This window comes from Saccopteryx leptura, chromosome 2 (assembly GCF_036850995.1).
Source record: "Saccopteryx leptura isolate mSacLep1 chromosome 2, mSacLep1_pri_phased_curated, whole genome shotgun sequence".
NCBI lineage: Eukaryota > Metazoa > Chordata > Mammalia > Chiroptera > Emballonuridae > Saccopteryx > Saccopteryx leptura.
Genome location: NC_089504.1, coordinates 331,548,691 through 331,576,150, shown reverse-complemented (window position 1 = coordinate 331,576,150; position 27,460 = coordinate 331,548,691). Strand labels below are relative to the sequence as shown.

Sequence of the window (27,460 nt, the reverse complement as noted above, 5' to 3'; positions counted from 1 at the left end):
AAAAGTTACTTTTATTGTATTTTTTCTTTTTTATAAAGATTATATTTATTAATTTTAGAGAGAGGAGAGAGAGAGAAAGAGAGGTAGGGAGGAATGAGAAGCATCAACTTGTAATTGTTGCTTCTCTTATGTGCGGCGACCTCAGCATTCCAGGTAGACACTTTATCCACTCTCCTGCCACAAGTCAGGCAAACGTTTTTTGTTTTGTATTTATTTATTAATTTTAGTGAAAGAGAAAGACAGGAACATCAATCTATTTCTGTATGTGCCCTGACTAGGGATTGAACCAGCAACCTCTGTGCGTTAGGACAATGTTCTAACCAACAGAGCTATCTGGCCAGGGCTGTATTTTTTCTTATTTCATATGTTTATTTAGAAAAATTAGACTATATTTAATTGGTTTTATAGAGAGAGGAAGGAAGAGATTGAAAGAGAGAGAGAGACAGGAACATAGATCTGTTCCTCTATGTGCCCGGTCTGGGGATTGAACTGGTGAGCTCTGTGCATCAGGATGACACTGTAACCAACTGAGCTATCTGGCCAGAACAGAAAAATTAGACTCTATATATATCACTTTATCTACCTAGAGATAAATTATTTTTTATATGTTCCTGTAGTTCTTCCAGATTTTTCAATGAATATATGAATATACTAGTTCTATTTGGTAACTTTTTTTATTATTTCAAAAAGATATTCTTATAAAAATTGAGATATAATGGACAATAATATTATATGTGTTTCAAGTGTATAATATAATAATTTGATATTTGTATATATTGTAAAGTGATAACCACAGTAAGTCCAGGTAACATCCATCATCATATAGAGTTAAAATTTTTTTCTTGTGATCTACTCTCTCTCTTTTTTTTATTAAGTGAGAGGTGGGGAGGCAGAGAGACAGATTCCCACATGCACCCCAACTGGGATCCACCTGGCAAGGCCCCTACTCGGCGCAGCTCTGCCAATCTGGGGCTGCTGCTGTGTTGCTTTTAATGTGATCATTAAACAACCGAGCTATTTTAGTACCTGTGGCAAGGCCATGGTGCCATACTCATCGCCGGGGGCCAACTTGCTTGAACCATTTGAGACATGGTTGTGGGAGGAGAAGAGAGAGAGAGAGAGAGAGAGAGAGGCAAGAGGAGGAGGAGTGGAGAAGCAGATGGTCACTTCTCCTGTGTTCCCTGACTGTGATCAAACCTGGGACTTCTGCATGCTGAGCTGATGTTCTGCCGCTGAGCCAACTGGCCAGGACCGTGATCTTAACAAATTTCAAATATGTCATATGGTATTATTAACAATAGTCACCATGCTTACAACAAAATATATCTTGACATTTTCATGTTAATAAAGTCTTAGCAGCTGTGTAATATCCCATCATATGGATAAGCTTCTTTCTTTAATTAATCTCCGGTTTGACTTTGATGTTGTTTCCAGTTTTACTCTATTATAAACAATGCTGCAGTGGATGTTCTTCTACAGAGACCTTTTTTCACATTTCTAATTACATCCTTAGGATGAATTGCAAGAAGAAAAATTACTAAATCAAGAGATATGCACATTTGATGACTTTCCATTATACTGTCACATTGCCGTACACAAGGGTTGGACCAATTTGTACTCCAATCTCAGTTACAATTAGTAGTATTCACTTTCCTTCTTCTTACAAACCCGGGGTGGGAGGTAATTAAAAAACAATCAGTAGTTCCAAACTTGACATGTAAAAAAATGGTATCACATTTAACATTTTGAGTGCTTAATTTTTTTTTTTTTTTTTGTATTTTTCCGAAGCTGGAAACGGGAGGCATTCAGACAGACTCCCGCATGAGCCCGACCGGGATCCACCCGGCACGCCCACCAGGGGGCGATGCTCTGCCCATCTGGGGCGTCGCTCTGTCCTGACCAAAGCCACTCTAGCACCTGAGGCAGAGGCCACAGAGCCATCCCCAGCGCTCAGGCCATCTTTTGCTCCAATGGAGCCTCGGCTGCGGGAGGGGAAGAGAGAGACAGAGAGGAAGGAGAAGGAGAAGGGTGGAGAAGCAGATGGGTGCTTCTCCCGTGTGCCCTGGCTGGGAATCAAACCTGGGACTCCTGCACGCCAGGCCGATGCTCTACCACTGAGCCAACCGACCAGGGCCTTGAGTGCTTAATTTTTAATAAGATTGAATTTTTTAAAATGTATGTTAGTCATTTATACAGTATTGCTTTTGTGAATTGTTCATGTCTACCCATTTCTCTGTTGGAGTTTTTATCATTTTGTATTCCTTTACAATAAAACTTTCAATATTTTAATTTTTATTGCAAAATACACAACATAAAATTTACTATTTTTATTATTTTTCTTTTTTTTTTTTTCATTTTTCTGAAGCTGGAAACAGGGAGAGACAGTCAGACAGACTCCCGCATGCGCCCGACCGGGATCCACCCGGCACGCCCACCATGGGACGACGCTCTGCCCACCAGGGGGCGATGCTCTGCCCATCCTGGGTGTCGCCATGTTGCGACCAGAGCCACTCTAGCGCCTGAGGCAGAGGCCACAGAGCCATCCCCAGCGCCCGGGCCATCTTTTTTTGCTCCAATGGAGCCTTGGCTGCGGGAGGGGAAGAGAGAGACAGAGAGGAAAGTGCGGCGGAGGGGTGGAGAAGCAAATGGGCGCTTCTCCTGTGTGCCCTGGCCGGGAATCGAACCTGGGTCCTCCGCACACTAGGTCTATTTTTATTATTTTTAAATATCAATATATAGATCAGTGGCATTAAATGCATGTACATTTTCCATTTCCAGAATTCCTTTTATCTTGTAAAACAAACTTTGTGATCATTAAACAGCAAATCCTCATTTTTCTGTACCCCTTGCTTCTTTTTCAGATGCTGGTAACCATCATTTCACTTTCTGTATCTATAAATTTGCCTACTCTAGCCCTTGCCAGATGGCTCCATTAGCTGGAGCATCATCCCGAAGTGCAAAGGTTGCCTGTTTGATCCTCAGTCAGGGCACATACAGGAACAGATTGACATTTCCCCCCCCTCTCTCTGTCTCTCTCCTCATCTTCTCTTGCTAAAATCCATAAAAAAATAAAAAACTGCATACTCTAGGCATTTTATATATGTGGAGTCATACGTTGTCCTTTTGTAAATGGCTTATTTCACTTAGCCTAATGTTCTCTAGGTTCAACTATGTTGTAGCATGTGTCAGAATTTCCTCCCTTTTTATAGCTCAATCATACTCCATTGTATGTACATACTAGCTTTTGTTTATTCATTCATTTGCCCATGGATACTTGGACTGCTTCCACCCCTCACCTATTGTGAATAATGCTGCCATAAACATGGATGTATACATACAGACATACATTTTTAAAAAGTTTGACAATTGCCTTTTAATTTTGCTTATTGTGTTTTTTGGTATACTGTACTAAAGTTAAATATTTTTTGTTTTAGTCAAATACATTAATCTCTTCTTTATGGCTTCTGCTATTGATGTCAAGCTTAAAAAATTTATCCCCACTTTAATATAATGTCAATACTTACCCATATATCTTTCTAGTTTTTAATGTATCATTTGTGCACTTATATTTATAATTCATCTGAAATATTTTTTTGTCATGGGAAATGGAGACCTTGCTTTACCCCCATAAATGGTTAACTAATTGTCCCATCACCATTTCTCCCACTAACTTGAAATACATATGTTAAACACACACACACACACACCTCTTGGGAGATGATTTCAGACCTTATATTCTGTTTTTTTGGTCTCTGTGTTGTGTTGGGGGGACTTAAAGAATAGATGCTAAACCAAATAAAATTAAAAAGAAAGGATGCTCACAGGCAATTGCTAGCTTCCAGCTAGACACTACATTGAGTGCTCAAAGGCAAGCTTACAACCTCCCTTGTTTGTATCTCCTTCTCAGTTTTATTTTGCAGAATGCCTTTGTGTTGGACAAATTCTCCACCACCCTGTTGCTTCCTGTCACTTTTTTAGTTGGGACATTGTGGAAAGCACAGGTGAGGATTCTTAAGATTCATGTAATTTTTTTTTTCTGAAGTGAGAAGCGGGGAGACAGAGACATATTCCAGCATGCACCTGACTGGGATCCACCCGGCATACCCACTAGGGGGCAATGCTCTGGTCATCTGGGGGTGTTGCTCCATTCCAACTGGAGCCATTCTAGCACCTGAGGTGGAGACCATGGAGCTGTCATCAGAGCCCCAGCCAACTTTGCTCCAGTGGAGCCTTGGCTGCGGGAAGGGAAGAGAGAGACAGAGAGAAAGAAGAGGAGGAAGGGTGGAGAAGCAGATGGATGTTTCTCCTGTGTGCCCTGGTCAGGAATCGAACCGGGGACATCCACATGCTGGGCCGACGCTCTACCGCTGAGCCAACTGGCAGGATTCATGTAATCTTGATGTTTGTCAAACACTGGGGAGGGCACCTAAGTATATAATGACAAATGTCCTTAGCATCTGGATTCCCTTGCACACTTTTCCAGTGCTTCTGGGAATGGCTCACAGTCCCCAAGAAGGTAAGCTCCCAGGATCTTCACATTGGGGCCTGGTTTTGTCCTCTCTGCATGTTTCCCTCTTACAAATGATGTGCATTGTTTTGATATTGGAAGCAGGTAGACTGGAAGGGCAATGTACAGACCAATGTTTATATTCATAAACATTTCTAAAACACAACTCCTTCACATGCATGGTCCCATGATGCTCTGAGCCAGGCTGGTCTCTGCTAAACAGTAGGAATGAAGGGGTTCCCAGGGCGAAGTGGGTTGAAGGCATGGGAGGAGCTGGTCCTAGGTTTGGGCAACGTGCCCTGCAAATGCCATTCTGTCTTAATGACTATTACCTTAAAATATTTTAATAATGTGTGAGGGCACATCGGTCTTTATTTTAGGCATTTAGAGTGGTTTAATTTTTTTTTTTTTTTTTTTTACAGAGACAGAGAGTGAGTCAGAGAGAGGGATAGACAGGGACAGATAGGATTGGAGAGAGATGTGAAGCATCAATCATTAGTTTTTCATTGCGCGTTGCAACACCTTAGTTGTTCATTGATTGCTTTCTTGTATGTGCCTTGACTGCGGGCCTTCAGCAGACCGAGTAGCCCCTTGCTGGAGCCAGCAACCTTGGGTTCAAGCTGGTGGGCTTTTGCTCAAACCAGATGAGCCTGCGCTCAAGCTGGCGACCTCGGGGTCTCGAACCTGGGTCTTCTGCATCCCAGTTCGACACTCTATCCGCTGTGCCACTGCCTGGTCAGGTCAGGCAAGAGTGGTTTAATTTTTTATGCATCACTTTTTTGGTAGGTAGAACCGGTGTCATAGGCAGTAAGGCACAGATGGATTAAGTTGATCACCTTCCGTCACTCAGCAAGTCAGGTTTCCCTCACAGCCGAACTTGGAGAACCTAACTCCTCGCCCAGTGCTCCAAAGACACCCGCTCTTCTGCGCCGCTGGGCTAGCGGGTCGGGAGAGAAGACAGCGAGGAGACAGGGTGCGGTCTCTCCGGCTTCGGCAGAGGAGTGGGGTGACCCAGCCCAGCCAGCTCCGGGGGTGGGGCGGGCGGCGCACTGGAGAGGAGGGGGCGGGGACCGGGATGAGCGCGGCCCCCGCAGCAGCCGCGCCCCGGCCCGCGTCGCCTGGCGTCCGCCCGCCCCGCCCCCTCGCGGGTCCCCGCGCCGCACCCCGCGACGGCGAGCGCGCCCTCCGCACTGGCCTGCCGCAGCCGGAGCCGCCTCCGCTGTGCGGCCCGCGGTGGGCAGGGAGAGGGTGGCGGCGGGGGAGGCATGGCGGGCCGCGGGGCGCCGGGGGAGAAGCGCTGGCAGCTGGTGCGCTGGTGAGTGGGCACCGGGGATGCCGGGGTGGCGGCGGGCGCGGAAAGGAGCGGGCTACTGGCCCAAAGTTTCTTTCAAGCCGAGGCTTTGGGGCCGCGTTGAAGGAGAGACGCTGGGCTGCTTGTTCACAGCCATCCCGCGTCCGCGCGCCAGCTCTTTGGGCCTCTCTAGAGATACAGACACTGGGACCCGGGACCTGGACTCGGGACCTGGACCCGGACCCGGACCCGGACCCGGTCCCTGACGTCAGGCTTAGGAGGAACCCGGGTCCTCCTTCCACCGGCTCGTTGGCAGGGCTACCCTCCTTTCCTTTCCCCCCACCTTGCTTTTCTGTTTTTGCAGTGAGGGTCCCCCCTACCTCCATTCCTTCTGCTGCTGGGGTTGGGCCAAGGACTTGGGCCTGGACGGGGCACAGCCACAGCCCGCAGCGCCCCTGTTTAAGGAGATGCCCTTGTCCACCTAAACAGAGATCTCTGGGAGGTGGGCGCTTTGGGTTTTGGGGGCTTAGAGAAAGGAGCCTAAGAAGCAGGGGAAGAGGTCCCACTATAGGAGGTGGCTGTCCTGACCCCCGCGGCAGTCCTGCCAGGCTGGGAAATCAGAACCTCCCGGTGTCAGGTTACGGGACTGCAGGATGAGTGATTTCAGACGCATCCCAACCCAGTCACCTGGGTTGGGCCCAGGTCCCGGGTGTCTGAATGTTGAAGGCTACTTCATCCAGGGACCTGACCTCTGCTTGGCGGAGCTTAGAAGGCAAGACAGCCTGCTCAGCCCACCACGACTTGGGAGGGCTCCAAGAATCAAATGAGAATATCTGGCTGGGACGCCTCCCCATCCCACATCATCCCACCTACATCAGGGCCAAGGGACATCTCTGAGGTAGCACACCAGACACATCTCACCAGGTACAGTTTGTAGTCTGAATACAAATAACAACACTATTATCACCAATAATAGCAACCTGGGTTTCCGGAGCATTTCCTACTGACTCCACCAATAATCAGAACCCAGGCATTGACTCAGTTACTCTTCACAATGATACTCAGAGCAAGGGTTTAGCACTCTCATTAAAAATTAAATTTTTTTTTTTACTTATTGATTTTAGCAAGGGAGGAACGGAGAGAGAGAGAGAGAGAGAGAGAGAGAGAGAGAAACACGATCTATTCCTGTATGTGCCCTGACCAGGATCAAACCAGTAACCCCTGCACTTCGGGACAATGCTCTAACCAACCGAGTTATCCCGACAGGGCTCAGAGAAGGAAAGTGGTTAGTCAAAGTCATGTAGCAAGCAAGTGGAAGAGTCAGGGTTTGAACCCAGGTCTTGCTGAACCGATCCTATGTTTTGCTTAATCCCACCCTACCTGGCCACACATCCAAGTTCACATTGTCAGAAAATCCTAGCATGTTAGAGCAGGAGGGGTCACTGGGTTTGCAGCCTGATAATTCACTCCATCCTGGGAAGATTCCAAGAATCAAAGTTCAAATATTCAAAATTATTGTTTAGCAGGGAACCACTCTTCAAATGAACCCCCAAATGCATAAATCAGATAAAGTAAAGTTCATCTGTTTGAAGATCTGGTAGGGAGCTGGCAGTTATTTAGTGTCCTCTCTCTGTGAAGGAAACATCACTCCAGGACCCCTGGACTTCCCAGACTAAGCTAAGTTTGCTTAGTTTAATTCCTTCCCTTACTTAATGTAGGAGAAGACAAGAAGTTTTAAAGAGGCAGAGTTTGGATTTCTGCTCTGACTCTCTCTCTCTGCCCTGGCACTACCAGGCTGGGTTAAATCTTGGAGGGGACCTGATGATGCACGAATCATTGTTGGGGTCTCTAATTAGGTTTTGGGTCACCTTTCACCCCCCACCACACTCCCCAGATTGAGATGGTCCTGAAGATGTGACTTGAGTGGTGAGAGAGCCTGGCAGGGAGGACTCTTGAGGGCAAGAAACCCTCTGAATCCCACAGCATGCTCCTAACATGGTCAACCTTGGCCCCCGGTTCCAAGATTTCAGATTGAGTCAGTTTACTCAACTCAAAATGGCTTAAGAGACAGAGGGAATTTATTTTCTTACAGAGTGTAAAATTCTAGGAACTCTCTATGTTTCAGGCACAACTGTACTCAGGTGATCAAATAATATCACCAAATAATACTCTATTCTCTTTGTCCCTCTGCTTTCCTCTGTTCTGCTTTTATTCCTTTGTGGAGGCAGGTGGCTCTCGCTGCAGGCAGTCCTCAGGTTAGTGACCAGCATGGAAAAAGAGCTCTTCTTTCTCAGTGGTTCCAGTCAAAGTCTCAGGATGTCATCTCATTGGCATGATTTGGATCACATAGATATCTCTGAGCGATCACTGTGGTAAGGGGGATGGACTGTTCATATTGGCCAGGCTGGGTCATGTGCCCACCCATGGAGCTGGGGCTGGAATCAACTCTATCCAAATCACAGAACTTCTTAGTGAAAGAGAGTGTAATGGATGGTGAATTATTGGGCAAAAACCCCCAATTCATTCAAACCTACAATAAAGTTAAAAGGCAAACTAGAAGCTAGAGAGCAATATTTCCACATAACAGGTTAAAAGGTAATATCCGAAATATAAAAAACACTCTTATAATAAAAAAAATACTGCAGACTGGGTGGCTTAAGCAACAGAAATTTATCACCTGACCAGGCAGTGGTGCAGTGGATAGAGCGTCGGACTGGGATGTGGAGGACTCAGGCTCAAGAACCCAAGGTCGCCAGCTTGAGCGCGGGCTCATCTGGTTTGAGCAAAGCTCACCAGCTTGGATCCAAGGTCGCTGGCTTGAGCAAGGGGTTACTTGGTCTGCTGAAGGCCCGCGGTCAAGGCACATATGAGAAAGCAATCAATGAACAACTAAGGTGTCGCAACGAAAAACTGATGATTGATGCTTCTCATCGCTCTCCGTTCTGTCTGTCTGTCCTTATCTATCCTTCTCTCTGACTCTCTCTCTGTCTCTGTAAAAAAATAATAAAAAAGGAGGCCCTGGCCGGTTGGCTCAGTGGTAGAGTGTTGGCCTGGCGTGCGGAAGTCCCGGGTTTGATTCCCGGCCAGGGCACACAGGAGAAGCGCCCATCTGCTTCTCCACCCCCCCCCCTCTCCTTCCTCTCTGTCTCTCTCTTCCCCTCCCGCAGCGAGGCTCCATTGGAGCAAAGATGGCCCAGGCGCTGGGGATGGCTCCTTGGCCTCTGCCCCAGGCGCTAGAGTGGCTCTGGTCGCAACAGAACGACGCCCCGGAGGGGCAGAGCATTGCGCCCTGGTGGGCAGAGCGTCGCCCCCTGGTGGGTGTGCCGGGTGGATCCCGGTCGGGCGCATGCAGGAGTCTGTCTGACTGTCTCTCCCCGTTTCCAGCTTCAGAAAAATACAAAAAAAAAAAAAAATAATAATAAAAAAAGAAAGAAAATAAAAAAAGAAATTTATCTCTCACAGTTCTGGAGGCTGGAAGTCCAAGATCAGGATGCCAGCATGGTTGGGTTCTGGAGAGAGCCGTCTTCTTGGCTTGCAGGCAGCCACTCTTTCATTGTGTCCTCACATGATAAGGAGAGGGTACACAAGTTCTCTGGTGTCTCTTAAGAGGACACTCTTTCCCCTGACCAGGTGGTGGCACAGTGGATAGAGCAGGAGTCGAGAATCTATGGCTCACGAGCCAGATGTGGCTCTTTTGATGGCTGCATCTGGCTCGCAGACAGATCTTTAATAAAAAAAATAATAACGTTAAAAATATAAAACATTCTCATGTATTACAATCCATTCATTTCCTACTGCTCATGTTCATGGTTGCGGGTGGCTGGAGCCAATCACAACTGTCCTCGGGGACAACACCAAATTTTTATTGGATAATGCCTAACGTACATGGGTTGTTGTGAGGTCAGGAAGTAAATTTTTCTCCTTTTAATCAAGTAGTCAGCTAGCTAATTGCAAAAACTCTTTTGACGAAGAAGATGGCTAAAAGAAAAAAAGATGAGGAGTATCGTACTTTTCAGCAGGAATGGACAGAAGAATTCGCCTTTGTGGAGAGAGCAGGTTCTGCAGTGTGTCTAATGTGCAATGATAAAACTGCATCGATGAAACAGTCAAATATAAAGCGGCACACGCCATACTACATTTGCATCGAAATATCCAGTGGGGAACAGCAGGAAAAAAGCATGTCAAGAGCTACTGTGCAGAGTGCAAGCTAGTCAGCAGCGACTCCATGTTTGGACCCAACAAGGTGACTGGAATTTGCTAGCTTTGCTGGTGCTTTAGCAATTGTGAGAAATGGAAAGCCATTCACAGATGGGGAGTATGCCAAAACATTCATGCTTGATGTTGCCAATGAACTTTTTGATAACTTTTCAGATAAAGATAAGATAATCAAATGAATAAAAGACATGCCTCTGTTAGCAAGAACTGTTCATGATCGTACCATCATGATGGCAAATCAAATTGAGGCAACACAAGTAAAAGACATAAATGCAGCACCATTCTTTTCTCTATCTTTGGATGAGTCAACAGATGTAAGCCATTTATCCCAGTTCAGTATGATTGCAAGGTACGCTGTTGGTGTCACACTACGTGAGGAAAGTCTTGCTGTTTTGCCTATGAAAGAGACAAAAGGGGAGAATTTATTCAAGTCTTTCACTGAGTTCACTAAAGAAAAAAATCTACTGATGGATAAACTTATTTCGGTGTGTACTGATGGTGCTCTGTGCATGGTGGGGAAAAACAGAGGATTCCTGGCGCTTCTTCGTGAACATGAAAAGAGACCCATCCTAAGTTTTCACTGCATCCTACATCAGGAGGTGCTTTGTGCTCAGATGTGTGGTGAGCAGCTTGGTGAGGTGATGTAGCTGGTCATTTGGGTGGTCAACTTTATTGTTGCCCGAGCTTTAAATGATCGCCAATTTAAAACATTGCTGGTGAAGTTGGGAATAATTATCCTGGTCTGCTTCTGCACAGCAATGTGCGTTGGTTGTCAAGAGAGAAGGTGCTCAGCCCTTTCGTGGCTTCTCTGAGCAAAATCCGGACTTTTCTTGAAATGAAAAACATCGAGCATCCTGAGTTAGCTAACACTGAGTGGCTCCTGAAGTTCTACTATCTCGTGGACATGACTGAACATCTGAAACAGCTCAATGTGAAAATGCAAGGCGTTGGAAATACAGTCTTATCCCTTCAACAAGCAATGTTTGCATTTGAAAACAAGCTGGAACTCTTCATGGCCGACATTGAAACAGGTCGTTTACTACACTTTGAAAAACTGGGAGAGTTTAAAGATGCATGCACAGCAAGTGATCCTGCTCAACATCTTGATCTCAGCAGCTAGCGGGCTTCACATCTAATCTCCTGCAGTCATTCAAAGAGCACTTTGAATTTTTGTGAATTTGGAGAATTTTGTGAGCGCATTCATCTTTTTAAGCTCATCACCCATCCACACAAGTGTGCAGTGGGACAGCGCCAATCTGAGTTACATCCCCGGTGTCTCCGTCAGAGATTTTGAGCTACGAGCTGTTGACCTGAAGGCCTCAGACATGTGGGTGAATAAGTTCAAGTCACTGAATGAAGATTTGGAAAGACTTGCACGACAGCAAGCAGAGTTGGCGAGCAAACACAAGTGGGGAGAAATGAAAAAACTTCAACCCGCGGACCAGCTGATTGTCAAAACTTGGAACATTCTTCCCGTCACATACCACACACTGCAGCGTGTGAGTATTGCTGTACTGACAATGTTTGGCTCTTTGTATGCATGTGAGCAGTCTTTCTCACGTCTAAAGAACGTTAAGACCAACCTACGATCACGTTTAACGGATGGAAGTCTCAACGCCTGCATGAAGCTTAACCTCACCACGTATCAACCAGACTACAAAACCATGCAGCACCAGAAGTTGTATTAATGGTAAAAAGTTCTTTATTCATCATTGGTTAGCAACAACATAACAATGTTATTAAAAAGAATTCAGAGACTTATTGTACTTTAAAAGTGTTGGTCTTACATAAAATGCATACACTTACTTGTATTTAGTGTTAAACATATTGTATGACTCTCATGGAATTACATTTTAAAATATGTGGCGTTCATGGCTCTCTCAGCCAGAAAGGTTCCCGACCTCTGCCTTAGTTACTTCCACAAAGACCTAATTTCCATGAACAGTCATATTGGGGGTTAGGGCTTCATGGGAATTGGGAGGGAGGGCAGCGATAAAGATACAAACATTTGTCCATATGCTTACCAAGAAAATGTAGAAGTCCAGGTGGTTAATGATTCAGCTCAACACCTGAAAGCTGGTGGATGCAAGGACTTCCTCCCCACCACACACACACCAGGAGTTTACTTGTCCGGGGGGCTGTGCAGGACTGGTGTTCACTGTGGCCCCTTGCTCAAGCCAGCAAACTTGGGCTCATGCCAAACGACCTTGGGCTTCAAGTCAGTAACCTTTGGGCTCAAGCCAGCGACCATGGGGTCATGTCTGTGATCACACACTCCAGCTGGTGAGCCCACACTCAAGCTGGTGAGCCCACACTCAAGTTGGTGAACCCACGCTCAAGCTGGAAACCTTGGGGTTTTGAACCTTGGTCCTCAGCTTCCCAGGCCAATGCTCTATTCACTGTTTCACTGCCTGGTCAAGCAAAAGATATATTGTTAAAGAGTCACTCTCCTGCCTGACCTGTGAGGGGACAGTGGCTAAAGCATCAACCTGAAACACTGAGGTCACCAGTTCGAAACCCTGGGCGTGTCTGGTCAAGCACATATGGGAGTTGATACTTCCTGCTCCCCCCCTTCTCTTTTTCTCTCTCTAAAAAGTGAATAAAGAAAATCTAAAAAAAGAGAAAAAGATTACTCTCTTATACTTCTGTTCACCCAGTTTCCACTTCTTACCCAGGTAACTGTATTTATTAGCTTTTGTGTCTCCAGAGCTTCTGTATATAAAGATAAATTTCTATTGGAATTTATAGTTTATTCCTTTTTTTTTTTTTTTTGCATTTTTCTGAAGCTGGAAACAGGGAGAGACAGTCAGACAGACTCCCGCATGTGCCCGACCGGGATCCACCCGGCACGCCCACCAGGGGCGATGCTCTGCCCACCAAGGGGCGATGCTCTGCCCATCCTGGGCGTCACCATGTTGCGACCAGAGCCACTCTAGCGCCTGGGGCAGAGGCCACAGAGCCATCCCCAGTGCCCGGGCCATCTTTGCTCCAATGGAGCCTTGGCTGCGGGAGGGGAAGAGAGAGACAGAGAGGAAGGCGCGGCGGAGGGGTGGAGAAGCAAATGGGCGCTTCTCCTATGTGCCCTGGCCGGGAATCGAACCTGGGTCCTCCTCACGCTAGGCCGACGCTCTACCGCTTAGTTTATTCCTTTTTAACATAAATTACACATATCACTCTTTCTGTACCTGATTTTTTTTTTTTTTTACAGAGACAGAGTCAGAGAGAGGGACAGATAGGGACAAACAGGAAAGGAGAGAGATGAGAAGCATCAATTCTTCCTTGTGGCACCTTAGTTGTTCATTGATTGCTTTCTCGTATGTGCCTTGACTGAGGGGCTGCAGCAGAATGAGTAACCCCTTGCTTAAGCCAGCAACCTTGGGCTTCAAGCCAGCCACCTGTAGGTTCAAGCCAGCGACGATGGGGTCATGTCTATGATCCCACACTCAAGCCAGTGACCTCGTGCTCAAACCAGATGAGCCTGCGCTCAAACTGGCGCCTTTGGGGTTTCGAACCTGGGTCCTTCGCATCCCAGTTCGATACTCTATTCACTGCACCATCACCTGCTCAAGCTGTATCTGAGTTTTTAAATCTTAAGAATATATTGGGCCCTGGCTGGTGGCTCAGTAGATAGAGTGTTGGCCTGGTGTTTGGACATCCTGGGTTTGATCCCCAGTCAGGGCACACAGGAGAAGGGACCATCTGCTTCTGCCCCACTCCCTCTCCCCTTCTCTCCCCGCCCTGCAACCGGTGGCTTGATTGGTTCCAGCGTGTGGCCTGGGCTCTGAGGGCACTGAGCATAGCTTGGTTGATTCCAGCATCAGCGACAGATGGGTGTGGTGGAGTAGTTGCCAGGTGGATCCCAGTCGGGGCTCATGCAGGAGTTTGTTTCACTATCTCCCCTCCTCTCACTTAAAAAAAAAAAAGAATAAACTATTGAATGCATACATAAGTGGAACAACAAAGTGGTGTTTCTCTCTCCCTTCCTTCCTCCATATCTCTCTCTCTCTCTCTCTCAAATCAATAAATACATTTTTAAAAAAGAATGTATCTTGGAGATCTTTGCATGATAGCACACAGAGAATGCCCTCATTGAAAACATTTTTTAAAATGGCTACACACTGTTTTACTATATGGGCACACCATAATTTATTTAACCAGCCCCCTACTTGCGAGAGCTTTGCTTGTTTTCAGTCTTTTGTTACTATAAACAACACCACAGACAACCTTGTCCACATGCTGGAATCTAGATTAATTCTCCAAAAGGGGATCGTTGGGCAATAGGGAAGTATAATTGGAACTTAGACGTTGTCAGGTTGCCCTGCAGAAGGGTTGTACCACTGACACTCCCACTGGTAATGTATAAAGGGGCCTGTGTGTAATGATACGTTAGTTTATGTAGTTGTCTGATGATTTCTCTCTCACAAAACTGTAAACTCCAGGAGGGCAGAGATTAAGTCTCTTCTGTTCAGCACTATAGGCACTCAATAAATGTTGAATTACTAATTAATGGATTCATGGTTTTACTAAGGGGGTGGCCAGAGTGGGAGAGATCCTTTAGTGTTCACTGTGCCTAGCCCAGCTTCCCCCATTCTTACTCTAGGCTGACTGTCTGTCTGGAAGGTAGCTGGGACACTTGAGGTTCTGAAAGACCTAAGTCCGACATTTGACTCATGACCCCTCTCCAGAGCAGGTGTTCTCCTGCTGCGAAATCAAGAAGTCCAGTGTCTCAGTACTGTAGGGAGCTTGGAGCATGGACCCTTATCTGATGCTTGAATCTGCTGCCCACTCTCAGCTTACATACCTCCAGCGACAGAGAACTCATTCCTGCCAAGTGACTCCTTTCAACTTCAGACAACTAACTTGCAGAAAGCTTTTCCATCTACTGAGTTGAAACCTCCCTATAGCTGCCTCCTCCTCAGGGGCTTTTCATTGTGGCCTTCTGGAAATAGGGCTTTCTGGCAGATGAACAGGGACTATATTGGGGACAGGTATCCCACATCTATCTTTTTCCAGAAAGCTAGGCCAATTCCCCCAGAGAGCTCTGCAGAGCCCTGCTTCCCTACCCCCTCACTCTCTCTTGTCCTGCAGGTATGTGCAGGAAGGGCGTTTCCGAATCGAGGAGAGGACGCTGACAGCCTTCCAGTGGCTCTACAGCCCACAGCAGCATCGCATCCTCAGCCGTGCTGACCTTGAATCTCCCTCCAGGTAAAGTGACCCACAGCCCTAAGTCTCATTCTCTGGCCAGGGTCCAGGCCCCCACAGGTGGTACTTATGCAGTCACACCAGCCCATAAACTTATATTAAGGAACTCTTGCCCTCAGTGGTGGAGAAGCTTCCCAGGGTACTGTAAAAGTTTGTCTAGCCTAGAATGCACCAAATGATCTGAGGCAGCTCACTGCCTCTGCTTTCTCCTCTGTAAAATGGGTATGGCCATATATTCTCTTCCTTCTATGAGGAAGCTCATGAGTCTCAAGGGAAATAATGCCTGCAGAGATTCCCAAAGCCTGAAGATCAGCTTCCTCTCTAAAAGGGAGAACAGCTGCTAAATTTGCTGGGCAGCCTCTGCTTTGACTTGGGTGGGGGCAGCCCTGCCTTCCTTGTCCTTTTTTCTCCCCCATGCTAGAGAATACAGCTGGGACCCTAAGTCTGGGTGACAGGCTGGGAGATGAGGGCTTTTCCTGGGCCAGATTCCCGCTCCCAGGCTCGTGCCCACTCTTCATTCATACTGTAGAGAGGTGTGATCAGCGCTAGCGGTCTCAACAGAGATATCCTGGTGGCCCTGCTGCTGCTACAACCCTCCACAAGGCTTCTGCTAGACCTGATCCTGGACCTTTCTCTCCACTTTCCCCATCAATACCTCTTTGCATCATATTCTAAATGAGTGGGACCTTTAAAGTCAAGAATGAAGAGGTCTCTTCTCCAGAGGAATGGAAGTGACGTCATCTGGGGGGTACACCATGGGCTGGCCAACAGGAGAACAGGGATGATACTTCTACTGCAGCTCCCCAAACTGGCCTCAGGGGTCAGTGTAGATGTGATGTCGTCAGACATCTGCCAGGAATCCTGTTTAGCTAAGAACAATGCACCTGCTTCCTCTGATCTCACTGATGATTTTAGAAGGTACAGGAAGCAGTGAGGTGGATGGGTACTATGGACCCAGTTCTGTCTGAAGAGGAAGAAATAATTAGATGATAATATGGAAATGATAGGGACCCTGGGAAAGGTGACTCAGGCCACTTGGGAAATCTGTGTTTAGGGAGTGGGTGCCCTGAGCTTCAGAGGTGGATTTCAAATAACATAGAGAAAAGATGGAAAAGCCCCTAGAGCTTGAGATAAAAGTATTGGGAAGGGTGCAGGAATGAAATTCCGAGGGTACAGTTGTGAATGCTAGCAGGGAAAAGGAAAGAGGCCAGTATGGCTGCACTGGGAGCATCCTGGTGACACTCGGACATGAAGGGTACATGGTGGGATTTATTTGCAGGCAACATTCAAAACCTATTATCTGCCAAATGCCATTTGACATAAAGTAGCTTCTCCCTTAACTTCTTTCCTCTCCTTCAAAGCTGTCACCACCACCTGACGTTATCTTGTTTATTTGTTCACTGTCCTGTGGCCTCCTGAGATGTAAGCTCTATGAAGGCAAGGGTGTTTCCTATGTTGTTTTTCTTTGTATCCTGAGGTCTTAGCACAGAAAAGGAGCTCATTATATCGGCACCAGGTGGATGATAAGTAAACATAATGTAGGCTCAGAACCTGTAGGAAGGCTGGTGAGGCTAGCCCCAAGACTGAGGTGGGCCAGCTATACCTGCTCAAGATAAGAGTGAAGAAAGAAGAGGAGGGCCTTAACCAGGTGGTGGCACAGTGGATGGTGTGTCGGACTGGGATGTGGGGGACCCAGGTTTGAGACCCCGAGGTCGCTAGCTTGAGCGCGGGCTCATCTGGTTTGAGCAAAAGCTCACCAGCTTGGACCCAAGGTCGTTGGCTCAAGCAAGGGGTTACTCGGTCTGCTGTATCCCCACAATCAAGGCACATATGAGAATGCAATCAGTGAGCAATGAAAAACTAATGATTGGTACTTCTCATCTCTTTTTCTGTTCCTGTCTGTTTCTCCCTATCTATCCCTCTTTCTGACTCTCTCTGTCTCTGTAAAAAAAAGAAAAGAAAAGGAGGGTGAGACCGCCTGCCAATTCAAGTGGCTTGGAGCTCTGTTTTCTTTCTTTTTATTTATTTTTATTTTTTTATTTTTCTGAAGCTGGAAACGGGGAGGCAGTCAGACTGCCGCATGCGCCCAACCGGGATCCACCCGGCATGCCCACCAGGGGGCAATGCTCTGCCCATCCGGGGTGTCGCTCTGTCGCGACCAGAGCCATTCTAGTGCCTGGGGCAGAGGCCAAGGAGCCATCCCCAGCGCCCAGGCCATCTTTTGCTCCAATGGAGCCTCAGCTGCGGGAGGAGAAGAGAGAGACAGAGAGGAAGGAGAAGGGGAAGGGTGGAGAAGCAGATGGGCGCCTCTCCTGTGTGCCCTGGCCAGGAATCGAACCCGGGACTTCCGCACACCAGGCTGATGCTCTACCACTGAGCCAACCTGCCAGGGCCGGAGCTCTGTTTTCTGAGCCAAAGAGCAAGGATGCTCTTCAGAATCACAGGAGCAGAGCAGTGTCTGTGGGTGAGGAAAGCAATCATAAGACAGGATGGAGCCATTTGAAATAACTTCAGCTTTCATATTGGGAAGGCTACAACAACCCAGGACGCTTAAAGAGAAGGCTGCAATAGCTTCATGACTGTACTAATTTTTGAGATAGAATTTTTTTAAGTGAGAGGAGGGGAGATAGAGAGACAGACTCCCACATGTGCCCTGACTGGGATCTACATGGCAGCCTTCATCTGGGGCCAATGCTCGAATCAACTGAGTTATCCTCAGTGCCTGAGGCCCATTTCAGTGCCCGGGGCCGACACTCCAACCAGTTGAGCCACTGGCTGTGAGAGGGGAGGAGAGAGAGAAGGAGAAGGGGGAGAGGGATCAGAAGAGAAGCAGATGGTCACTTCTCATGTGTGTCCTGACCAGGAATCGAACCCAGATGTCCATTTGCCAGGTTGACACTCTATCCACTTAACCAACTGGCCAGGGGCATGATAGAATATTAATAGTTAATTTTTGAGTGCTTATTATATGTCATGTTGTAAATGCTTTGCAGGAAAAATTGATTTAATCTTCATAACAATGTTATAATCTAGGCGCTATTGTTTTCCTCATTTTTTTAGATGACAAAACCAAAGTGCAGAGGTTAAATAATAACAGCTGGAAAGTGGCAGTGCCCACTACTCCCTTGCACACTGCTTCTTAGAGAACAAGGCCCATGCCCAAAGGTGGGAGATGGGGGAGGCAATTTACAAAGAGGAAATAAGTCCATAGACCATAAATAAGTGAACCTAACTTCAGTCCTGGCCAAGTTTTACATTTGATCTTAGCCAAAAGGCTGAGAAGCAATCTGGCCAAGTTTTAGAGTCTGTTATTAGAGAGATAGTTTGGGAGCACTTAGAAAATGGCTGCGAGTGAATGCCCTGAGAATCCACTCTGCTGGGGGAAGCTTATTTGCTTTTCTGATTAGTTTTCCAGACTGCAGCATATGTTGTGGGTGTTGGAGCAGGAGTTGTGAGTTTCAGCAATAAATGGTTCTTTTCTTCCCAGCAAAGCCTTGCAGGTGACACAGGAATGTGAACTGGGAGATGGCACAACTGGGAGGTTAACAAGTGAGCTGCCATTAGCTGAGTCCTGCCTAACGTGTTTATGAGTGGCTTGGTGAGAGAGGATGTTGATAGCATACTCACGCCATTGCTGAAGGCAGGAACCTGGGCATCATCCCAGTAGTCGAGATGTCAGAACTGAGATCCATACTGCCCTGGAGGCTGGGTTCCAGATTCAGGTCTAAGAGGCACAGTTTAGCAGGGATAAAGGCAAAGTCCATTTTGGCTTCTAATCCTGTCTGTCCCTGGACAACAAAGTGAGAGAATCAGAGCTGTCTGAGTGGTTCCAGTAGACTAGAAGCTTGGGTATGGTCCTGTGTTTTAGGGCTTTTTTTTTTTAATTTTATTTATTCATTTTTAGAGAGGAGAGAGAGAGGGAGAGAGAAGAGAGAGAGACAAGGGGGAAGAGCTGGAAGCATCAACTCCCATATGTGCCTTGACCAGGCAAGCCCAGGGTTTCGAACCGGCAACCTCAGCATTTCCAGGTCGACGCTTTATCCACTGCGCCACCACAGGTCAGGCCTGTTTTAGGTTTTAACAAAATGTTCACATCATGGAGCTGCAAGAGCTCAGGCAGAGTCCAGAGCAAGGGAGGGAAGGACCTGCTGTTCTGAGTCTCAGACTTTCAGAGGAATGTTCCTTTGTTTGCTCACTTATTTGGTAGACAGGGATAGAGCACCTTTCCTATGCTAACACTGTGCTTGATGTCACCAGTGGATGGCTGAGCAGATTGCCTTTCAGGGTGATGGACCAGGCTGCTGAAGGGGCTCAGATCATGGGCTAGCCATCCTGGATTCCTCTCTTCCATCCACCCTGCTGTGGATAAGGCCCTGGGGTTACACTGCCTTGTCTCAAAGCAGACAGGGGCCCTGTCTCCATGGGGCTCATGTTCTAGTGGACTATAGACACATAGACAAGAAAATTTCAGAGTGAACTTTGCAGAGTGCGGAAGAAACTAAAACAAGGCATCAAGATAAAGAATCACCAGGGTGTGTGTGGGACTTTGGAAGAGGTGGAAGGTTGTTCTGAGAAGGTGACATGTGAGCTGAGTCCTGAAGGATATGAGGGGGTAGCCATGTGGAAAAGGTGCTGATGAGGAGTGTTAAATGGATGGAGGTGAGAGGGTGGAGGGAAGGGGCTCAGGAGATGGGGTGGAAGAGTATTCCTGCAGGAGGAACAGTTAGTACAAGGCCCTAAGTACATTCTAGAAGCAGAAAGCCATCATGGCCAGAGCAGAGAGGACGTGGCCAACGGAGAGAAGCAAAATTGATTTGCTGGCAACGAAAGGAAAGGCTTTCTAGCACTGAGAGCTGCCTGGGACAGTGTACGTTGCCACCTAAGGAGTGAGCTTCCCATTACATAAGGAGGTGTGCAAGCCATGTTCTGAGGCCACCCTCCGTGGACGTTACCCAGGAAAAGACTTAGGCATCCCAAAGGCTGCCTAGAAGATTCTTCATTCCTTCAACCCCTTCAAATTCATGACTATCCTTGGTGTGGCAGAAGCTGAGACTTGTGTGGAGTTAATGAATGAAAGCTCCAGGCTGCCGGGTTCAGGGCAGGGGCAATTTCAGGTGTTTGGGCAGCCCTTGAAGCCCCCCATTTTCAAGTGCAGACAACACTGTATCCCCTCCTCAGTCCCACCCCTCCCAGAGATGGAGATGGCTCCAGGGTGTCTTCAATAGACTAGTAACTCATGGATCTTTCCGCACCTCGGTTCCCCACCACCCCAGGGCCCCATCCTTCAGGAACGTCTGTGGGCAGGTGCGCTGTGCACTCCTTTATCCCCAGGGTCCCTTGGACGCGCCTGCCCCGCCCCGCGCCTTTGTTTCCGAGGAGCTGCCTCAGGCAGTCCCATGACGGCGGCGACGCGAGCGTCCCAACTGCGGTTGCAGCGCTCCGGATCCGCGGTGTCCCCCTTTCAATCCCCGGTGCCATCGTCCGCCCAGGTGCCTCCCTCCCGCGCCCACGCGGGCAGATAGCTGTGCGGCGGCAGCGCTCGGCAAGCATTGCCGGCACCACCGAGACCAGGGCCGGAACTGAGCGGCGGAGTCGCTGGGAGCGGGAGAGCGAGGTGAGCGCAGCCCGCAGTAGGCTGGGCACGGCTGGGAGACCCCAGCCCCCGGCCCGGAGCGACTTTCCCGTGCCCGCCGCCAGGTGTACAGCGGCTGCGGGCGGCCGCAGCCTGCTGCGTTCCGAGCCGCCGCCGGTGCGCGTGTGCGCGCCGCGGTGACGGTGCACGCGCGGGGCGGGCGGCGCGAGCAGCCCGCCGCCTGGGAGGAGGAGGGGGCCTGGGTCTGGATGGAGACTGTGGCCGCCGCCGTGGCGGGCGCGCCGGCGGAGACAGCCGTCGCGACTGACTGTTGATACTCGTCCATGTCGTGGGGTGAGCCTGGGCGCCGGCGTCATAGAAGGCCAGTAGGTCCAGGGCTGGGTGTGAATTCTATGGTCAGCTTGGATCAGGACGTGAGTCCTGGGTGTGACTGAACGTGGGATTGGGGTGTATGTTGTGAGTGTAAATGCGTGTGTTTGCAAAGAGAAATCCAGCCCATATGGACGTGTGCGAGCTCCGTGCTGCGATTCCACAGAGCAATTCAGCTTAATGGGTTTTGTCTGGGAGGTGCGGTGGCTGTCCTCAGAAATCCATGCAGGTGGGGCATTGCGCACACACTGTGCAGAGGGGCGTGCGTACCTGAGGGAAATGTTGCTCAGCCCCTGTCAAAGTCTCTAGCTAGAGAAACTGAGGCGGAGGTCAGAGGTGGGTGTTTACAGGTGGTGGTAGAAGAAAAAGCCGGAAACCTCAGAGGACCCGGTGGCTAGGCTGTGTTGGTGTGTTTACAGCCCCCCATTCCCAACCCTGCTGCCTTCTTCCCAGCCTAAAGGTCATAAACACCATCCCATCCTCACTCCAACCTGTGCCTGTCACAGCCAGGGGAGCTAGGATGGTGGGGTGCTGGCTGAGAGGCCTTCATGAACCTTTGGGTCAGGGCCAGCCTCCAGCCTGATGCTCACTCTGAGGGGCGTTTGGGCGGGCGGGTGTGGGGGAGCCAGCCCTGGCGGGGGGCCCAGGACAGGTATGTGTTCAGGAGACCTCAGCACTGTGTCTTTGCCACCACTGGACGCTGAGTGTCTGGACCTGGGAGCTGGCAGTGGGGGCATCGTTCTGTTTTCTACAGCTCCCTCGACACCCTTCCTGACAAACTGAAGGGCATTTATATGCAAGTGGGGTTTGGGCTCTGAATCCCAGGATCTGCCTCTGAGTGGCCCCCGCCAGAGCAGCCCCCACATGGAATAATAGGGTTGTCCTGGGCTAAGCGCCAGGACTCTCTGGTTCTTTTCATGCTTTGTGACCCTGGGGCTGCCCCTTAGCCCCACAGGCCTCAGTTTCCCATGGAGAGGGGAGAAGGCACCCCTCCCCCATTTCTCCTGCAACGGGTGAGGAGCAAGCAGAAAGCTCACACAGCTACTGGGGTTGTGGGGTACCAAGCCGTTATTTCCCCCAGGAAGTCCCATTTTTAACCCTTGGGCAGGGCTCCAGGGAGGCTCTGCCTTCTGTTCCAAGGAGCTGTATCGTGGGTTTTTTTAGTCCAGGGTGGGTCAGGGTGGGTGTCTGCTGGGTCTGGCCATTCAGGCTTCAAAAAGTTACCTCAGGTCCCCCTTCCCTTCCAAGATAGTGTGGGGTGGGGCTTGGGGGCCTCATGGAGGGTGGGATGGGGACTGGAGATGAAGAGCCACAGAAATTTCTGGGCAGAGGCAGATGCTAAACTTCAGTAGGGTCGTCAGGGCATGTTTGGCTGGGAGTGCCGCTCAGCACAGGGTATTGAAGCAGTTTGGCGGGAGGTGACCTCAGTTCTAGAGAAGATGACCCTTCTGCTGCAGGCATGCGCACACCTACCCCTTTCTCTCTCCCATGACCCTGTCTGAACCAAGTGTGGCTTAACTGCAGTGGTTCAGAAGGACTTGAACCTGGAGGGAAAGGGACCCTAGCGTGGATGGCAGTGGCAGCAGCACAGCACAATGGTTAGGCATAATGGCTGTGTTGTCACTCAGACCTGGGTTTAAATCCCAGCTCCACACCCTAACTCACTGTGTCTCACCTGTATTCCCCCAAAGCAGAACCGGAGCGATATGCTTGGGAAGTGATCTCAGGGAGTAAGGATGGGGATAAGAGGTAGGAGGAGAGAGAGGGAAGCAGCACAAGGGTGTGCTGTTTTGATCGCCACCACCGTGTCCTGAGTAGTACATTCCAGTCTCCTGTGTAGCCTATGGAATGCGTTTCAGAGCCGCCTGGTCAGAGAAAAGCAGGGGAGCATTCACCCATTAACTCTGTTCCCCGACGGAAAAGGACTCCTCCATGGACGGAATTCCTATGAGATTCCAGGTGCACATGTGTAAGGCCCAAGTGGGTCCCTGTGGGCGTTCCACACTGTAGCTACAAAGAAGGCCTGGTGTGGCCCTAGATGAAGCTTTGCTGCGTGGCACCGTAGCTGTTGCTTGAAGCCTACCGAGAACTACCTGGTTGTTGGCGAGGTGGCTGGGGTAAGAAACGGGGGGGGGGCCGAGAGGGTCTGATGTGAAACACTGAGGTGTCTAACACACTGCATGACTGGGCAAATTACCTAACTTCTCTGAGCCTGTTTCCTTATCGGGCGGTTGTGAGTATTACAGTAAGATATTTGTTAAATTTTTGAACACGGTGATGGGTCCATAGCAAGAGCTCCATGAATGGAGCATTTCTGTATATTAAGGAGGACAATGTGTTATGGGTGGCTCAGGTATTCATTTGTTTAAGTGGAGGAGAAGGCTGGGTAAGGGGACTGACTGCTAAAGACCTTCCTCTTGGTTGTAGAATGGGGCTCCAGGCCCGGGAACCTGACTCAGTCAGTTCCTCCTGGAGCCATGGCCTCGTCTCCCAGACCTCCTGAGAGGTTCTGTTTCACAGTCTGTGAATTGGAGCCAGCAATGCCCTGCCCCTGGGCTGGCTCCTCAGATATGCTCTTGCCGGGGTTTGTCCCAGGAGGACATGGGAGCCCAGCAGTGGGCAGAGGGGATGAGCAGGCAGCTTGGAAGCAGGTGCTTGAAGGAGTGGAGGGAGGGCGGATGCTGGCGTTTGGTTGGCAGATGGTCGTGGGCACTGGTCTGGGCTACAATCAGTGGGGAGGACAGGGCAGGGAGATGGGAGAGAAGGCAAGAGAAAATGGAAGGCAGGAAGGGAGGAGAGAGTGGCTGACAGAGGGTGACCAAGAATGATGGTGGAAATAGGCCTGGGGTGAGTTGGGCAGCCTTGGTGCAAGGGAGTGAGGGGTATCTGGGATGGTGTAGACAGGCTGGGCCCGTGGGGAAGTGACAGCATTGTGTGAGAGAGGGGAAGACAGTGGTTGAAGATTAGTTGGGGAGTTCCTGGAGCATATGTCAAAGCAGGCTTCATATTTCAGGGGACAGCACCTATAAGCCTCCTCATTCTTCTTTTCCCTGATGTGTCGACCTGTCCCTTCTAGTCCACCAACCCCTTTGGCAGGAGAGATACTGTTTGCAAACACTTATATTCTGTTGTGAGCAGTGATTGGAGAAGGAGTGGACATGTTTCTGCCGAGGCCTGTTGCCATAGTACCATGGTGGCCCTTGTCTCCTTACCCCTCCCATCTCTGAGCAATATGCCACCCCTCGGGGAGATGTTACACAGTGGGGAAGGTGTCCAACTGCCTCTTGCTCATGCATGGGCAGCTCAGGCTGGCTATAAAGGTCACTGCGTCCATCCCTCGGCCTACAGGCAAGATTATATGCAGTCTGGGCTGAGGAGGTACAGCAGCCACTGGCTTTATTTACAGCCATTTAAAGACTCCTCTGACCTCTGCAATGTGGGACTCATTTTATTTTTAATAAGATTAGTTAAAACAAAAACAGTAATGCCAACCTACCTATCTTCTTCCCTTTTTAAGAGGACATCTTTATGGAGCCAGAAGGCATTCTCTTCTTGCTCACACCTCCTTCAATGTTTTGATGCTTTTCCAGTGGGAAGTTCTGCCTCATGTCTAATCTCAGCTCGCCATGCTGCACTTGTTATTTTCCTCTGCTGGCTGTAACCCTTCAGGGCTTTTAAAGATTCATAAGGGGATTCCTCTCCATCTGCTCAAGATGTGAAGCAGTTTCAGGGGCCTCCCAACGCCGATGGGATGCCAAGGCAAGGATTGTGCTCTGCGGGACCTGACCTGAGATAACGCAGTGCTGAGTACCCCACCCTGCTCATGCTTGAGTTCTAGACTTGCAGCTTGCTCTCAGGGCTGGCGGATGCCCCATCCTTTTCCTTGTTCAGATCCAAGGCTGTCAGACGCCTTCCTGGATCATGCTGGGCATGCTGGCTGGGCTCTGCCAGGTCTGGGTCAACAGATGGCATCAGGCATGGGCACTGGGGGGCCTGCTGAATAGATGACTGGTAGTGAGCAATAGCAGAGGGGAGTGACAGGATGTCAAACACAGTGAGGTTCGCTTGCATGTGTGTGCATGCCTTTGCACATGTGTCCCAGAGGATGTGTTGCTGGATCGCTGTGTCTGCACATCTCTGTATGTAGCTATGTGTGAGTCCCTTGAGCATGAGCATCTGTCTGTGTGCACTGTTGGGTGCTCTGGGTTGTTCCTGTTCTTTTCTTTGAGTATGTGTGTTGACCACCCACTAGGCGCTCTCCAGGGTCCTCAAGGGTGTGCCTGTTGGATGGTAGGTGATACTTGACCCCAGCGGGATTTTCTGGCCTCCTGGAATCCCCAAGTCTTATGCCCCATCCAGTTCTACCTTCTTTCCAGGGCTTATTGTCCCTGTCCCTCCCTGTGCCTTGAGGAGGTTGCTTCTCCCCTAGTGGCTGTGTGGGTACTCACAGCTATTGGGGCAGGGCATGGGGAGGGCAAACCAGTCAAGCCTCTAGGCCTATCCTTTGAGTACCGAGCTAAGGGTGACAGGTGGGTGAGCCCTGGGTTGAGGAGATGAGTCACAGCTGGCTGCAGGGGTGGGTGGAAGCTGGACTGTATGTCAGCAAGCTCCAGGAAATGTGCACACCCCCCACCCTCTCAACCCACGCTCCGAAGCTTGGGCACCCGTGCAGCAGTGGGGAGGCTTCCTGCCCCTGCTATCTGTGCACTCTTCCCTCGTAGCTGGCATGGGTTCTGATGGGCAGCAGAGTGGTCTCTGGGGGTCTGGGCATCCCATTGGGGGCCTGGGCCTCAGCATAATTCCTGTCACCACAATCAGTTAACTAAGGAGCTCTTCCTGTGCCGGCCCTGGACTGCACACACCCATGATTAGCTCACTGGTTCCTCAGAACCTGTGAGGTAGGTTCTGAAAGCATCCCCATCTTATAAAGAAGTGGAAGCTCAGAGAAGTCGGGTTACTTCTCCAAGGTCATACAGCCAGTAAGTGAACCCAGGTCTATTCTTTTAAAAATATATTTATTTTTAAAAAAGATTTCATTTAGCCCTGGCCGGTTGGCTCAGTGGTAGAGCGTCGGCCTAGCGTGCGGAGGACCCGGGTTCGATTCCCGGCCAGGGCACACAGGAGAAGCGCCCATTTGCTTCTCCACCCCTCCGCCGCGCTTTCCTCTCTGTCTCTCTCTTCCCCTCCCGCAGCCAAGGCTCCATTGGAGCAAAGATGGCCCGGGCGCTGGGGATGGCTCTGTGGCCTCTGCCCCAGGCGCTAGAGTGGCTCTGGTCGCAACATGGCGACGCCCAGGATGGGCAGAGCATCGCCCCCTGGTGGGCAGAGTGTCGCCCCTGGTGGGCGTGCCGGGTGGATCCCGGTCGGGCGCATGCGGGAGTCTGTCTGACTGTCTCTCCCTGTTTCCAGCTTCAGAAAAATGAAAAAAAAAAAAAAAAAAAAAAAAAATTAAAAAAAAAAAAAAGATTTCATTTATTGGTTTTAGAGAGAGGAGAGAGAGAAATGGAAAAGGAGCAGGAAGCATCAACTCATAGTAGTAGCTTCTTATATGTGCCTTGAGCAGGCAAGCCTGGGTGGGGTTCTGAACTGGTGACCTCAGTATTCCATGTCGCTGCTTTATTCACTGCGCCACCACAGATCAGACCCTAGTCTATTCTTGACACATGCTGCTGTTCCCTCCACTCTTCATAAAGTTGAGTCCATCTCATCCTTGCAGTCTCCCCTTCAGAGAGGTCTCCCCAGACCCTGGCCAGGTAGCTCAGTTGGTTGGAGCATTGTCCTGATACGGGAAGGTTGTGGGTTTGATCCAAGTCAGGACACATACAGGAATCAAACAATGAATGTATAAATAAGTGGAAAAACAAATCAATGTGTTTTTTCTCTTTCTCCCTTTTATTTCTCTCTAGAATCAATAAATTAAAAAAAATTTTTTTAAAAGATTTTATTTTTTGACGTTAGAGAGGGAAAGACAGAGAGACAGAGAGAAGGGGGGAGGAGCAGGAAGCATCAACTCCCATATGTGCCTTGACCAGGTAAGCCCAGGATTTCGAACCAGCAACTCTCAGTGTTCCAGGTCAAAGCTTTATCCACTGCGCCACCACAGGCCAGACAAATTTAAAAAAATTTATGCCTGACCAGGCTGTGGTGCAGTGAATAGAGCGGCGATGCTCTGGGATGCGGAGGACCCAGGTTTGAAACCCTGAGGTTGCCGGCTTGAGTGTGGGATCATAGACATGACCCCATGGTTTCTGGCTTGAGCCCAAAGGTTGCTGGCTTGAGCAAG

At 49.2% G+C, this 27,460-nt stretch overlaps 1 protein-coding gene across 4 annotated transcripts in view; it reads left to right on the top strand.

Annotated features, from left to right (window-relative positions):
* The first annotated feature begins 5,772 nt into the window (after positions 1-5,772).
* Positions 5,773-27,460, top strand: part of RAP1GAP2 (RAP1 GTPase activating protein 2) — a 242,789-nt gene continuing 221,101 nt past the window's right edge. The window contains exons 1-2 of one of the 4 annotated variants that reach the window (XM_066363456.1): positions 5,773-5,822; positions 15,102-15,218. In XM_066363456.1, coding sequence (XP_066219553.1) covers positions 5,773-5,822; positions 15,102-15,218 — 167 coding nt within the window. Of the gene's footprint in view, positions 5,823-15,101; positions 15,219-20,774; positions 20,830-21,060; positions 21,174-27,460 lie in introns of those variants that run through there. The other 3 variants (XM_066363461.1, XM_066363460.1, XM_066363459.1) reach the window with 3 other exon arrangements.